This window comes from Myotis brandtii, unplaced genomic scaffold, assembly GCF_000412655.1.
Source record: "Myotis brandtii unplaced genomic scaffold, ASM41265v1 scaffold2247, whole genome shotgun sequence".
Classification (NCBI taxonomy): domain Eukaryota; kingdom Metazoa; phylum Chordata; class Mammalia; order Chiroptera; family Vespertilionidae; genus Myotis; species Myotis brandtii.
This window is the reverse complement of record NW_005358421.1, coordinates 181,162-197,438: the sequence shown is the minus strand read 5'-3', so window position 1 is coordinate 197,438 and position 16,277 is coordinate 181,162. Positions and strand designations below refer to the sequence as shown.

Here is a 16,277-nt window from a genome sequence, read left to right as displayed (position 1 = left end):
AAGTGTGGCCCCTATACTAAGTTGGGATCACACCTACAGCCCTTGGGGGCTCCTTTACTCCTTCATGTGAAGACATGTCTGTTTAAGAAAACAAACTTCCTGCTCTTAACTTCTGCCTTACCTTTCCCTACTCTTCTCCCTTAGAATACTCCCTCTATTCTCTCTGTAGAATACTCCCTGAATACATCCTTATAATAAACCCAGTCCTGGAAAAAGAAGTATTGGTTGTTCTCTGCCTGCAGGTCACTGGCATTACCAGGAGTGCTATAGGAAAGATATACTCCCAGTGCAGCCAAGTGCTCATCACATCTTTCTCTCCATCTAGGATATACTGGTTGGGCTCCAGCCATGGAGAAACTTTATGGGCACGTGTCTGCCCACCCAGACATCCTCTCCTTGGAGAACCGATGCCTGGCCACACTTCCTGATGTGAAGATCATGGAGAAACCACATGGACATGTGTCTTCTCACCCAGACATTCTCTCCTTGGAAAATCGGTGCCTGGCCACACTTCCTGACATGAGGCTCATGGAGAAACCACATGGACATGTATCTGCCCACCCAGACATTCTCTCCTTGGAGAACCGGTGCCTGGCTACACTCTCTATTCTAAAGAGCCCTATGTCTGCCAGCTCCTTTCTTCAATGTGTCCAGACATCTCAGCTGGTGCAAGCTGATCTGTGCAGCCTGGACACCAGTAACCACCTGCTCTCTGAGCCTCCAACCTGGAGGACTCAGTGTTTCTCTGAGGGACCAGGCCCTCTGACCTGCCCCAGAGCCCTGAAATCCATCTCTGCCACACAGGGAGCTCAGGAAACAGCTTTGGTAATAGCTCTCGGCGCTCGTCTTGACTGCAGCCATGTCTGTTGGATGCTCTAGTTCTTAGCTTTTGTGCCACAGCGTCTCTCTGTGCTGCTCTGTGTACTTATCTACTTGAAGCCGCTTCCTGAGGTGCCCTTTACCCCAGGGCTGGCTTCATCAGCATCATTACTCTCATTACATATCTAGTTCAGACATTCTGGACAGTAGAGCAAAAACAGGCCCTGTCCTCAGAAAGCCTCTGCTCAGGAGGGAAGCCATCATGATGTTGCAATAGCACAGGCAGTCAAGTGCTTTGGAGATCCTGTTCAGGCATGAGACACATCTGCTACACCCTGGCCCAGTCCCCTGGAGGTGCATGTACAGACACATGTCCACTTATACACGCATATATGAGCACAGGTCGGAATCAGTATACAAACACACATTCCTCTGTATAGCCTCGGATTCAGACTGAGGGAAAGACTAATCTGAGCCCTATACTGTCTCTGCCCATTACAAGCACAACCTTGGGCAAGACTCTTAGCCTTTTGAAACTTTAATTTCCTCACATTTATTTATTTATTTTATTTATCTTTCTTATTGAGAGTATTACAGATGTCCCCTTTTTTCTCCCCATTACCCCCCCCCCATAATTTCCTCACCTTTAAAACAAGATCATTGGAAATCTACCACATAGAGTCATTGTCAGGGTTACAGCTACTGCCATCTTACACTTATTTAGGGCTTTGCAGTTTGCCAAGACTCATACATGCATTATCCCATTTAAGCTAAATGACCCCATCAGATAGCTCTAACCTTACCTGATGGTATGTGTGATAGTGAGAGATCCCTATGTCAGACAGGACAGATTGGTGCTGGGTGTGAAGGGAGAGGAGTTGAGGTGCTAGAAGATAAATGACATTTCCTATCCCTGGGAGCTGCCTTCAGATCTATCTATGTTTGAGGGACTGTGATTAATAATTGCCACTATCCCCAGGGTCATTGGTCCTCTTCAGAAGAGAAAAAGCCAGGAGAGAAGAAATGGACAGAGGCTCAAATGCCTTTTTACAGTCTAAGTTTGGGAGAGGAGGAGGAGGTGGAGGAAATGGCCTTGAAACTTACTCCTGGAGACTCCGAGTCTTCGTCAGAGCCCACTGACCAGGTCCTTCAGGAGAAGAAGGTAAAAGTTCCAGTGTGGGAAAGAGGTTGATGGTGGTGGAGGGAAGGGTGTGGGGTGGGTGGGAGGAGTAGTGCCCAAAGACTGAACCAAATCCCTTCCACTGATGGATGAGGAGGAAGAGCCATCAACCAACTCTTATTTCTCACCTCCTAATCCCCTTTCCGACCTCTTGGTTGAAAAAACATCTGAATCTGGGATCCATTTTCTCTGTCCATGATTTTGTAAGTTGGCCTGAGGGATGCTTAAGTTGGTCCTTATTACCGCTTTCCTCCTTCCTTCCGTCTCTATCTCAATTCCCAGATGGCTCTAATGAGCTTGTTGTGCTCCACTGTGGCATCAAAGGTAAACATGAAAGATGAAGCCAACCCTACCAAGACTGCCCTCCTGGAAATCTGTAGTGAACTTGCCCCCTTGGAGCCTGAGTTTATCCTCAAGGTATTGTGGTGTGAGAGAGTGGATGGAAGTGGAAAGCTGGGAGCTAGAGAATGTGCTTATGGTGTGTGAGGGGGATGGTGACCAGCTTTGTGCTGTTGGTGGGGGGAGCTTCACTTAGGAAGTGGATATGATCTCTGGGTGAGTCTGTGGCCTGGTCCCTAGGGTTCTTTGAGGAGTGGAGAAGATAGGGTTGGGAAGGAGTATGCTAGGGTTCATTTGTTTAGCAAGTATGCAGGTTTAAGTATGCAGTGTCTTGAGGGTCATACCAACAGAATGAAACATGATCTGGCTCTTAAGGAGCTTATGGTACTGTTAGGTCAGCAAAACACTTCCAAATATGTAAATGCAAATGGCACAGTAGATAAGTGACTGTTTCAGAAGTAGAAAAGAGGGGGGAAATATTTTCGATGAGACTTTGGAAGATGTCAGGTTTAATCAGCACTTTGAACCCAGGGTGAGTCTTTGATAGATGTTGAAGGTGGGAGGTCTTCCAAAGAGGGAAAGGGCCTGGTTGAGTCGGGAGGTGATCAATAGACCCAGGAGAAGACATGCTGCAAAGGCAGGAACAGACTAAATTACAGAGGATTTAGGATGCAAAGCTCAGAGGTTGAACTTGATATTTCATAGACAGTCTGGAGGGACAGGGAAGGTTTTATGCAGGTAGATTAGATATCCAAGTTAGTTTAGGGCATGAAGCTCTGGGAGAAGTGGCTGAGATGCTAACCCTCCCCACCCTGCACCCTAGGCATCTCTGTACGCCAGGCAGCAGCTGAACATCAGGGATATAGCCAACCTAACCTTGGCCATTGCTGCCTTCTTGCCAGTCTGCCGCCCCCACCTGCGACGATATTTCTGTGCCATTGTCCAGCTGCCTTCTGATTGGATTCAGGTAGCCGAGTTCTACCAGGTATGGCACTCACTTCCCTGAACTTTGGCCTTCACATAGATTTCTCTCTTTTGCTCATTGCATCCCTGGAGAAAATTCTCGGCCAGTTTGGCCTCCCCTCTGCTGCCCTCAACCTTGGTGCCCAGACAGGACAGCATCTCCCTCTACCAGGCTGGGTTGCCCAGCAGGGAGAATATGATTGAGAAGGGCTTGACCACAGTTTAAGAAAAATTGGTCTTATTCTGGACCTTGTATTTGCAATGAAGAAAGTGAGACCCATGGAAGTCTGTTGACTAGCCCAGTAAACACAGAAACTGTCATTTTAGAGCTGGGGTACGGCCTGCAGGCCGTATAAGGTCCAAGAAATCATTTGGTGTGGCCCTGCCAAGGCACTAGGGATGAGTTAATTAAATGTTTGACCAGATATAGCAAGCTAATTTTTAAACTGTTAATTTTGTATGGCCTGAGAATGATGTTATAAATATCCAAATGGCCCTTGGCAGAAAAATGGTTCCCCACCCCTGCTTTAGAGCTTGGGCTGAGAACTCGCTCCCTATTCTCATTTAACCCTGTGATGGGTCTTGTTTTGTTTTGGAGGGTTTGTTTGGGTTTCACTCCTGATGGTCTCTTCTCTCTCTGGCAGAGCCTGGCTGAAGGAGAGGAGGACAAGCTGGTGGCCCTGCCTGCCTGCCTGCGTGCTGCTATGACTGACAAATTCACCCAGTTTGATGAGTACCAGCTGGCCAAGTACAACCCTCGGAAGCACCGGGCCAAGAGACGCCCCCACCGCCCCCCCCGGCCTCCAGTCAGTCCCTATCTCAGCTCTGGTCATTCACAGCCCAGGTCCCTTTTCTCTGGAAAGGGAGGGACGAAGGAACATGCTGATCCAGGGGGATCCCACACTAAGTGTCTGGCATGTTCCTACCACCAGGAAGAAACAGTCCGAAAAATGCAGAGGAGCCGGGTAGAGCTCAGGAGGCAGAGAAGGCAGGGCCTGCCTCTTTCCTAGCTGGCTCCCTTTTGGATAGAGATGGGCCTTTGGGGCTATTGAAATGGATCTCTCCAGGGACAACCTGCATTTCCCTTTTTGAAACCGCTTCTCCTGTCCCTACAGAAGACGGAGCGTCCATTTTCTGAGACACAGAAATATTTGCCAAAGTACCTTAGGTTTCTTAAAAATGAACAGGAGAAGGTGAGTGCCTTGTTCTGCATGAACAATCTTCTCAACTGATACTTAGAAATGGAATTCCATTTGGTTTAGAAATACAAATAGAGGGTGTGGTAGGCGCAGGCCAATTTCCTACCTGGGGCATTCTCAGCTGTGATTATGGGATCAGGTTTTGAGAGCACTGGGAAAGGCTATATATATATATCTTTATTGATTTCAGAGAGGAAGGGAGGGGGAGAGAGAGATAGAAACATCAATGATGAGAGAGAATCATTGATCAGCTGCCTCCTGCATGCCCCCTACTGGGAATCGAGCCTGCAACCAGGGCATGTGCCCTTGGCTAGAATCAAACCTGGGACCCCTCAGTCTGCAGGCTGATGCTCTATCCACTGAGCCAAACCAGCTAGGGTTTTTCCCCCATTTTTTACCCACCTCTAATACTTGGATTTAATATCTGTTTAGTTTCATTACAGTCTTTTTAAACTTGATTACTAATACTTGCTCAAAAGTAAAGCAATAAATTACAGAATTTTCCCCCCATTTCTTTAATGACAGGTGGCATGTCCAGCTGGATAAATGAGTTAAAGACATGAAATATTTACCTTCCATAAGAATTTTTAAAAACAAACCAAACCATTTTTTAAATTTGCATTAATGACAAATAAGTCACTTCACTTAGTGGTTAAGAGCATACAATCTGAATTCTAACCTGGGTGTGAATCCCTCCACCACCAGCTCTGCTGGCTACCTGACTTTGGTCAAATGATTTACCCTCTCTTGCCTCAGTTTCCTCAGATATAAAATGGGGATTATAATAGTACCTAGTTCATTGGGTTTTTGTGAGGCTTAAATCAGTTATTGTATTTCCAGGAATTCTAACAACACCTGGCCCTGAATAAATGTGAGCTACCACCACCGTCATCATTGACATAGATTATTAGGAAGATGTAAGCATTATAAGAAAACACATTCTCAGTCAGTCAGCTGATCTTTTCATCCTATTAATACATCCCAAACTTAGCTCTTCTTCCACCATAGAAGATTCTGTAAAGCAACTTCTTTCCGTTTTTTAACTCCTCATAGCCTGCATTATTCTGGTGCCTCCTCCTGGTCCAAGTCTCAGTGATTTAAATAAGAGACCCTTTCCTCTTTCCTCCCTCGGAGAACAAGGTGTTCTCTGTTCATCCTACCTCCATCTTGCTGTTCACAAGCCAGTCACTCCATTTTACCATTGATAGTTCAATCTTGTGTAAATAAAACATGGTGATCCCAAAACACTGCTATATTATGCTTACCACAGGAGTTCTTGTTGATAGAGATTTTTACCCCTTATTCTTACTCTGCCCAAATCTCCTTTGGGGAAGAAATGAACTCCTAGGTATAGGATGGTCTTAGGTTCTGCTTTCTGAAGAAAGTGACCATGGTCATAGATTAAATGACCCCAGTGGGATTTGGGGATATTTCCACAGTTTGAGGAGTCCTACAACGCAGTGCCAGAGAGAAAGAAGCCACCAAGGTTCACCCTGAAGAAGTTGGTACAGCGACTGCACATCCAGGAGCCTGCCCAGCACGTGCATGCCCTGCTAGGCTACAGGTGGGAAGATATACTCTGAACGTACATTCCATCTGGGAAACCCCCTGACTCTTCTACATCCATGGCCCCAATCCCTGTAGTTCTGACCCCAGCAACATTAGTTTGGGCAGATGTGGCCTGTAAACATGACTGACTAGCTTTGACTGGCTCACCTTTCCTTTCCTGAGGTATCTTCAGCTGGCTTTGAAATGATAAGCTTTTCCTCCTCTGTTTCAGATACCCCTCCAACCTGCAGGTCTTTTCTCGAAGTCGCCTCCCCGGGCCATGGGATTCTGGCAGAGCTGGGAAGCGGATGAAGCTATCTCGGCCTGAGACCTGGGAGCGGGAGCTGAGCTTGCGGGGGAACAAAGCTTCCGTCTGGGAGGAACTCATTGGTACAGTAACCTTGACCATCACACCCTCTTCTGCTCTTCCCGATTTATGCCTCTCCATTTTAGACTAGAGGATTTCCATGACATGATGCAGTTATTCTATTGCTTGGTAGTTGTATCACTAAAAATTATTGGACTTATAAGGTCTGCAATTGACCATACCCAAGTGGACAGGGGTGCCTGCTTTGAGTAACATTGCAATTGTAGATATAGATCATTATTCCAGATGTGGTTAGGTCTTTATCAACACATGACAAAAGTGGTACCTTCTCCCTGATTTCACTTGTATCAATATCTGTGTAATTCATCCAAATAAAATAGAACTTTCTGGCACATGGCGTAGTAGAATCTCCACAGAAATTCGTATTTAGAACATAGAATTTTAGGTAATTTGCCCATATTGAGTTAAAAAACTTCAAATCAGGGAGGACCAAGTTACTCTCAATCTTCTCTTTCTGTTTTTTAATTTTAACTATAGAAGGTTCTTTCTATCCCATTTTGTTCTCTTTTATTTCCTCTTTCATCTTTGACAATTTAAAGTCAACTTCCTTCCGTTGAGAAATATCTAACCAGACCTTTTATCTCCTTGAGTTTTGTAGACTTATCACTTTAGAGCCTTGGAAGCCCACATTGGCTTTTACCTTATTTCTCTGTGGGCTGCTATTTATAGATTATACTCAGGGAAGCCCGGATTGCTCAGCTGCTAGCACTCCTCTCACTTTGTGGTTGTCACTGGTGGTCTATGCATCAGAATCACATGTTACACACACACACACACACACACACACACACACACACACACACACGTGCTTGGTAACCTCTTCCCCAGTATTGATTCAGCTTTGGGTGGAGTAGAATAGAGAAGCCTGGATGGCAGCCAATATATGTAGATGACTCTTGTATGCATCATCTCCACCTCCTCTCTCTGCCCCTGAAAATCAAAACTGTGTCATTATTCTTGGTTGAGACAAATGCCCAGAGTCTAACCCACTGGACTCCAGACTTCTTTTTAAATTATTATATATTGCAAAATAAATTTTGGGATACAACAGAATATATATATATATACAGAGTAGGAAAAAGTAGGTTTATAGTTGTATGAAAAGGCTTATTCTTGTGTTATTATTTATTAATTATTGTATTATTTTCCATATGAACAACTGTAAACCTACTTTTTCCCTACTCTGTATTTATAAAAATTTTGTACTTATACTAATAAATTGATGTACTTTAAAAATATAGAAAATATAATTATTTTAATATAGGTATGAAAATAAATATAAGTAAATAAATAAAATATATAAAATAAGTATAAAATATAAGATAAAATGTAATTAGATATACAGACCCCTCTTTGGAGACCACTGGTTCATTAATTTACAAACAGTTTCTTTGGAATGAAACAGCAAATTTCTCAATCTATAGGATAAATACTCAGTTTATTTTCTAGAGTCATAAATATGATATTGACTTAAGTTCTTATATCTAGAAGACCTTCCATACATAGCAATAGTTGAGAAAACATGACTTTACAAAGGATACAATTGTTCATCAGCTGTCACGCATCACTTACACCGTGTACACACCCTCCTCTTTCCGTTCTCCTGATGAAAGCTGCTGAGAAATGCAGACTAGAGCATGGGATGTGGGTTTGGGGCCGACAGACCTGCTCTCTAAAGTGGGGGCACCCAGGTGAAACAGGAAGTGACAGAGGTGAAATTTTGTTTCGTTGCAAGTCTTTTTCACTTATATGTAAATGAAAAATAATGACTATTTAATCAGATTGTACAAGTTCCCCAGAAAACTTAAAAGGATCAAGAAGACTATTTGAAATAGGGGTTTACATTCACTATCATGATGATGAACCTTATCTTAAGTGTATATTGTGCCTTGAAATATTAACTAATGATTGGACTACATCAGTGGTTCTCAACCTTCCTAATGCCGTGACCCTTTAATACAGTTCCTCATGTTGTGGTGACCCCCAACCATAAAATTATTTTTGCTGCTACTTCATAACTGTAATTTTGCTACTGTAAATGATATGTAATTATATATGTGTTTTCCAATGGTCTTAGGCAACCCCTGTGAAAGGGTCGTTCGACCCCCAAAGGGGTCACGACCCACAGGTTGAGAACCGCTGGACTACATGAATATAATTTATTAATAAACAAACTTACACTGGGAAATTTCTCTTTTAGCCATCTAAAAAGTTTGTAAATCATTACTCTTTTTTAAACAAAAATTATCTTTATTGTTGAAAATATTACAGATGTTTTCCTTTTTTCCCCATTGACCCCCTCCACCCTGAACTCCACCCCCAAGCCTTCACCACACTATTGTCTGTGTCCATAGGTTATGCATATATGCATATACATTCTTCGGTTAATCTCTCCCCACCCACCCACCCACCCCTGCCTTCCCTCTGAAATTCATCAGTCTGTTCCATGCTTCTGTGTCTCTGGATCTATTTTGTTCATCAGTTTATTTTGTTCATTAGGGAAATCACTAGTTTTGATTAGAGAATATATTTTGTCAGTTGAGCCCAGTCTCAGGGCTGGAGCCAAAAGACAAAGTGATAGCATAAGCTGTTTATTGAAACAGCTGTCCCATAAACAGTGTTGTATAAATTTTGCTCCAAACTTCAGGCCAACCGTGTTTGGTTTTTTTGTGGACCTTTAAAACATTTTGAGTAGGATAGATCATATGTTAATACCCCACTCCCTCCATCCTGAATTTTCTACATCCTCTGAACTTCTTGTTCTGATTTCTGACCTCTCACTTATCCTTTGTTTCCTTTTCTCACCCCTGTCCGACCTTCTGACCTTCTGCAGACAATGGGAAGCTTCCCTTCATGGCCATGCTTCGGAATCTGTGCAACCTGCTGCGGGTTGGGATCAGTGCCCACCACCACGAGCTTGTACTGCAGAGACTCCAGCAAGCGGTATTTGTGAGGGGCAGGGAGCCGGAAGGTGGGTGTGGAGATGCTGCTGCAGTTTTGGGGACTGGGCTGTTCTTAGTGGCTGGGGAAGGTCATGGCCGCCAAGCTATTTCCATGTGGGCAGGTAAGGGGGTACAGATAGGTTGGGGGAGATAGGTCTGGGGGTTCATCACACCTTTGAGAAATTAGAGTATAAGAACTTTCCTTTGCCCTGGCTGGGTAGCTCAGTTGGTTAGAGCATTGTCCTGATGCCAAGTTGAGGGTTCGATTTCTGGTCAGGGCACATACACGAAGCAACCAATGAATGCATAAATATGTGGAAAAACAAATCGATGCTTCTCTCTCTCTTACTTCCTCTCTCTCTCTCTCTACAATCAATAAATTAAAGAAAAAAGAACTTTCCTTTTTATTTTCTGATCTACCAGGAGGAAGCACTTCTGTGATTTAACTGACTTCAGAAGGAGTCTGATGTAAAGCAAAGAGCTCCTTCTGTTACCTCCCCTCCTTTCTTCTTTACCTCTTCTCATATTCTCACATAGACTTTCATTTTTCTTTAATCTTCTCCCCCTTTCTCTGTATCTCGTCTCTAATATTCATCTTGTCTTTCCTCACCTTCCCACAAATCTAGAGTGGTTATCTCAAGTTCCTGGTCCCTGAGGCCCCTAATGCCTCCCACACTCAGACCCTTCCCTTGCTTTCCAGAAGTCCGTGATCCACAGTCGGCAGTTTCCGTTCAGATTTCTTAATGCCCATGATTCCATCAATGACCTTGAGGCTCAACTAAAAAATAAAGGTATTATCTGTCTTCTTCCAATTCCTGTTTGTCTCTCATGTCTGAGAATAGATGAGGCAGCAGCACTGGTGTTTTTCAGCCTCCTGCCTTCCAGTCTCAGGGTGTGGGGTGGGCAGAGGTCAGATGCTTGCCAGCCTCAAGGGTTGGGGTGCAGGACAAATATTGATGGGAAGACAAGGTGAGAGAATAGAAACTGCCTGACTCAGGTACTTACCTGTTGCCACACAGAATTGCCATTTCCTTCCAACACACAACTGATGAGGCGGATAATGATTAGACACTCAAGAAATGTCAAGAGGCGGGTCTATCAAAGGCAACTTCAAAACCTAAACCGTCGGAAACTTCGGGCAGCAATGATGATGCCTGTGTTTTATGAGCAACTCAAGCGGGAGCAGCTGAGAGTACACAGGACCAGGTAGGGGTGTGTGTGTGTGTTATGTGGAAGCAAAGGATGGGCAACAAAAGGTACCCTAACAAGGCTTGGGAGTCATCTGAGAACCCCAACTTTTATTCTCTAAAGACATGCTTGTCAGTCATCCCAATGGCTTAGACTTTTCTGATTCCAATCGTCTCTTGCACAGCAAAACTTATCGTTAACATTGTTCTATACAGATATCATGAAACAAAATCTATTCTTTGTGATTGTCTCATTGGTTTCTACGGATTCTGTGAGTCTGTGTAGCATCTCCCTTTCTCTTTGTGGGTGCTAAGGTCTTTTCTGATTCTGCTCTGGTTCAGTTTTCTTTCTTTTTCTTCATTGTGGCATCTGTTTTTATTTTGGTTTCTCTCTCTCTCTCTCTCTGTATTTTCTGACTATTTCACTTTTCTTTTGACACATATATTATCATCAAGCAGGCTCAAACACAGACATGAAATCTGTCCTAAGTCCCAGCACCCTGTCCTTTCAGATGCTTCAACAGTATCTTCATTCATTTTCATTCAAGGCAAAGGCAGGGATCATTTAACTTTTTGATAGAACTCGGTGGCCAGGAACATCCTGAATTAGTGACCAGTGGTTGAACACGGTTCATTAAGAATCAAGCCTAGAGTACAGTCCAAACAGTATACCTTTGCTGCCATTAAGGTAGCCACTAGCCACATATGGCTTTTGAGCACTTGAAATGTGGAGTGTCGGAACTGAGATGTGCTGGATTTTGAGGACAGTATGAAAAAAGGATGTAAAATATCTCATTCATAATTTTTGTATTAATTGAATGTTGAAATGAAAATATTTTAATTTAATTAATTGTAATTTAATTTTATTGGATAGTACTGTTAGAAACTACTGAATTCTATAGATTTAAAAATTATGAAAAAATTTAAACATCTACACAAGTAATGAGAATAGTATAATGGATTCTATAGAACTGTTAGTCATATTCAGTGATTATCTACATTTTACCACACTTCCTTTCCTGACCCCTCTCTTCTTTTTCTTTTTCCTATTTTTGAAGATAATTTTAAAAACAAATGCCAAATAATATGATGCATTTTATTTCACCCCTCCGTACTTCTCATGTATCTCTTAAAGCAGACATTTCCTTATATAATCAGAATGTCATTAATATATTAACAGAACTGAAAAAAATTCCTTGGTATTATCATTTATTATCTAATCCATATTAAAAATTTTCACTTGTCTCAAAAATATTTTACAGTTTTATTCAAATCAGGATCCAAACAAGGCATACATATTACATTTGGTTATTAAGTCTCTTAAATCTCTTTTAATTGTTTTCATGTCATGACTTGCTGTAGAAACCAGGTTCAGGGGCCCCACAGAATGTCCCACATTCTAGAATTTTTTACTTCCTCGTTATGTCATCTAACTTGTTCCTCTATTGCATGCACCCTGGCCATTAACTCCAAAGGCTTGAATAATTCAGATTTAACTTTTTTTTCTTATAAGAATATTTCATAGGTGATTCTTTGTACACTATAGGACAATTACACTTAAAAAAAAAAAAAAGGAAAAGTCCTGGCCAGTATGGCTCAGTTGGTTGAGGGTTATTCCATGCACCAAGAGGTCCCGGTTCGATTCCTGGTTAGGGCACATGCCCAGGTTGCAGGCTCGATCCCCAGTAGGGGGTGTTCAGGAGGCAACTGATCAATGTTTCTCTCTTTCTCTCCCTCTCCCTTTCTGTCTCTCTGAAATCAATAAGAACATTTTTTTTTTAATTCAAAAAAGCCTATCAGACTTTTTTTGCTTCCTAATAGGATAGAGGATCTGGATGCACAAAAAGTCTGGTGGCCCCAGTCATAGTGATGCTAAGATGCTAAGATTGATCAGTGCTCTTAGGTGATGATAGCCTGATCTCTCCACTATAAAGTTAATGGTTCATCCATTGATGATCTTTGCCTGAACCAATTGTCTCATTAGCAGTTGCAGATGGAGGTTTTCTGTCATTCCTCATATTTATTAGTTGCATTCCTAAAAAGAACCTGGCTCATCAGCTGAAGGTATTTAGTTACCCTGTAATAGTGATTGTATTGGAAAGGTGGAATGAATGCTCAATTCTTTCCTCTTTAACTGCCAGTTTGCAGTGTAAGGAAGTAGTATTTGTTCTTTAAAACACAATAAAAAATATGTAGCAGTTAAATCTTGCCTTATGAAGCAAGTATGGATTGATGTGTTAAGCGTGGCAAGTGATTTCAGAGAATGGGTCTGCAGATGACTTCTCTCCTGCCACGAGAATGGATTAGGAGAGTCCTGTAGAATTCGAGCAAAGGGAAGCTCTGTCCCTGTCTTCTCTACTGGCGATGGAGGCAGGCTCTGGAAGGTGGGGGGTGGGGAAAACTCAACACTTAAGTGGCCAGGTCTCATCTTCCCATCTGCCTTAAAGTGACAAATGGAGAAGCTCCTGAGTCCTTGTGTCTGTGCCTTTCCTGCCTGCAGACAGTGGAAATATGACCGTGAAATGCTGGCTCGATATCGGCAGGCCCTGGAGACAGCTGTGAACCTCTCCGTGAAGCACAGCCTGCCCCCGCTGCCAGGCCGCACCCTCCTGGTCTACCTGACAGATGCTGATGCAGACAAGATCTGTCCCAAGAGCAACCCAGAAGGGGTAAACAAATTTTAAAATGGGAGCTTGATAGGATGCTGGGGCTCCCGAGAGGTATCCTGTGTGCAGACCTGGTTCTCACAAGCAAGCATGCATAAGCAAGCAACTGAAAGAAATGACTTGCATTTGCTTCCCAGTGTCAGACGTTGGTCCCTGGGGGCAATTCCTAGAATGTGATCTCAAGCCTGTTCATGGATTATAATACTAACATTTCACAATTAGCTGGTACATAATCTTCTCTAAATCTCTGCCACCAAGATATTTACTTTTACCCCCCTTCATCCGAGTACTGATTCTGGGCAGGGGTCCTGGCCTCTCTCCACTCTCTTCCTGGGCAGCTCTTCCTGAGGGCTGCTGAAGGTCCTGTCCTAACCTGGGGATTTGTGTCTTTCCCCAAGCAGTGGAGGTGTTTGGCCTTCAGGGCTAGATAGACAAGAGTAGGTTTAAAAGTAAGGGAGCCTTATTTCACCCTGACGCTTGTCCCATCAGCCCCCCTTGAACTATGTGTTGCTGTTGATGGGCATGATGATTGCGCGGGCGGAGCACGCGGATCTCCTGCTGTGCGGAAAAGGTGCTCTGAAGCCTGCAGTGATTAAGGCAGAAGATGGTATCCTGAGGACTGCCCTCGAACTCCAGGCTCAAGTCCAGGTCAGCCACCCACCCCTGCCCTGCAAAAATATGTGAATGCCCACAGGCCTGGGAACAGCCTGTAAAGTCGAGAAAGGCTTGTATATGCAGTTCGCAAGATTTCCCAAGCAGACTATGGTGTTTGTTGCTTACTGATCAGCTCCCAGGCAACCACATAACATGAGCCTTTTTCCTCCAGGAGTTAGATGGAGACTATGAATGGTCCCTGCATACTTTGGGGAAATACCTGCTGTCTCTGGCTGCGCAGAGGGTTCCTGTGAGTACTGCCCAGTCTCTGAGAAACCTTTCCCTCCCCCACATTTTCCTCCACAACTGATGTATCTCACTCCTCAAAGCTACCTTTCAAACTAAGTGCAGTACCCAGATCGGCTCCCTGCGGGCTGCAACTCCCTAACCAGTGGTATGCCGGTAATATATAGCAACCTGCAATCTGGGAAAATAAGTCTTGGTTAGTAGCATTTGCTAATTTCCATGGTGTAAATTCTTCTTCCATGGCTGATTTCAAGGTATCAGTGAACTCAGAGTTGGGAAGACATGGTAAGTATCACACTATTGTGTAATTTTCCACAGTACAGATAAAGTACATGTAAGTAAGATCAAGACTACATAACGGTAAGATGTAATAAAATAATTAGGAAGTGATATGTTTTTATTTATTACCTTTGTTTTTAATATAATTTACTTAATTGTAAGTTCATACAGTTGAATATTTAATAATGGCCATGTTTCACAATTGGCTCACAAAATTCCTAAATATTTGGCAATCAGCTCTTGGGACCTGACTGAGCCAGCTACCCACACCACTGCCCCTACCCTACCCTCCTCTTTGATGCCCCTCCAAGTCAGGGTGCAATGGCTGCCTGGTCCTACGTGATCTCGGGAGAAGCAGTTTTCTTTTGTGCTCAGAATTCTCCTCATTCCCCTTGTGCTCAGAGATCTCTTGATGTCCTTAGCTCTTTGGCCCGTCTGCCCTTCCTTTGTTCCCTCGTCTCAGCCCCTCCCCTTTTATCTTACAGGTAGACAGGGTCATTGTCTTTGGCCAAGCTATGAATGAGAAACTGATAAATAAGGCCAAACAGCTTTTCTGGCAGCATGTGAATTCCAAGTGCCTCTTTGTTGGCGTTCTCCTAAGAAGGACATGTGACACGTAAGGGTGCTCATTCTCATTGCCCAGCGTCAGAAGACAGTGATCCATATTTAATCTCTACCCTAATAAGTGCGGGACCCTCCCGCTCACCAGACCCTCCCCAGCTCTTCCTCTTATGTCTGTGGACTTCAGGTGCAAGAAACTTCTCTGAAGTATTCAGCCTAGCTCATACCCCTTTGTGAGGGGCCACCCTAGCACCAGCCTAGCACGTTACCCCATTAAAAGTGCAGAGGTGGGGTGTCTATCTTAGGACGTTGGCAGGGGTAGTGATTATGCTCCTGGCACTGTTTCTGACAGGTAGTGGCTTCTTCTTCCTTTGCCAGGTTACAAGATTTGAATCCCAATGACGTGACACTCTCAGGCTGTACTGATGGGATACTGAAGTGAGTACAGGCTGGGCACTAAAGGGGTTGGGAGTTTGTTAGAGCATTTTTCAGAGAGATCTGTGGTCTCTACTCCATTTACTTCTTTTTTCAAGGAAGGTAATAGTGTATTCCTCCTTTACAGCTGTCCTGGCTTAGCAGCAACACTTTCTGTCTTATTGCTCCACCATTATCAAATACTCTGCTTCCACCTCGTGGTACAACATGACTGCTCCAGCTCCAGCCATCGTTTTTGTATTACATCTAGTAGGAAAAGGGGACATAGGAGATTGTACTATTTGCTTTTAAGTGAACAACTCAAGAGTTGGTCAAATTACTTCTATTTGTTCCATTCTTGATCCAGAGGAAAGCCAATGCTAAAGTTAGTTATTTATGCCAAATTTACAGAAATCTTTTTACTTGTTTTTCTCCATGCATATACTCCTTATTTACATGTTTTCTTCCCTGCTTTAAATATATATAATTGATTTCAGAGAGGAAGGGAGAGGGAGAGAGAGAAACATCAATGATGAGAGAGAATCATTGATTGGCTGCCTCCTGCACACCCTCCACTGGGGATCTGCAACCCTGGCATGTGCCCTTGACTGGAATTGAACCTGGGACCCCTCAATCCACTGAGCAAAACCAGCCTCTTCCCTGCCTTTTTCTTTGGATGCCATCCATTGCCCCAACTCCTATTAGGAAGCCTCATGCAATTCCTCCTTCTTCAGGGAGCTTTTAAGGCTGGTAGAGCTGATCAAGCCCAGACTGAGATGGCCTTCATCTTTCTACCTTCGCCCAGCCCAGTTTCCCCTGGCCCTACAGAAAGCCTCTGATAATTGTGCATGACAGGGCCCAGAACTAGGTTTTTCTCTTTTCCTTCATTCCT

The 16,277-nt window shown here is 43.6% G+C and overlaps 1 protein-coding gene across 1 annotated transcript in view; it reads left to right on the top strand.

Annotated features, from left to right (window-relative positions):
* The first annotated feature begins 329 nt into the window (after positions 1-329).
* TEP1 (telomerase-associated protein 1) overlaps positions 330-16,277 on the top strand; it is a 34,763-nt gene continuing 18,815 nt past the window's right edge. Inside the window, exons 1-16 of the mRNA XM_005866166.2 lie at positions 330-825; positions 1,799-1,981; positions 2,282-2,416; positions 3,162-3,323; positions 3,946-4,107; positions 4,417-4,494; positions 5,940-6,064; positions 6,281-6,438; positions 9,270-9,379; positions 10,079-10,169; positions 10,398-10,584; positions 13,066-13,234; positions 13,721-13,879; positions 14,058-14,135; positions 14,896-15,026; positions 15,350-15,409. Coding sequence (XP_005866228.1) covers positions 349-825; positions 1,799-1,981; positions 2,282-2,416; positions 3,162-3,323; positions 3,946-4,107; positions 4,417-4,494; positions 5,940-6,064; positions 6,281-6,438; positions 9,270-9,379; positions 10,079-10,169; positions 10,398-10,584; positions 13,066-13,234; positions 13,721-13,879; positions 14,058-14,135; positions 14,896-15,026; positions 15,350-15,409 — 2,465 coding nt within the window. The 5' untranslated portion in view covers positions 330-348. The remainder of the gene's footprint in view (positions 826-1,798; positions 1,982-2,281; positions 2,417-3,161; positions 3,324-3,945; positions 4,108-4,416; positions 4,495-5,939; positions 6,065-6,280; positions 6,439-9,269; positions 9,380-10,078; positions 10,170-10,397; positions 10,585-13,065; positions 13,235-13,720; positions 13,880-14,057; positions 14,136-14,895; positions 15,027-15,349; positions 15,410-16,277) is intronic.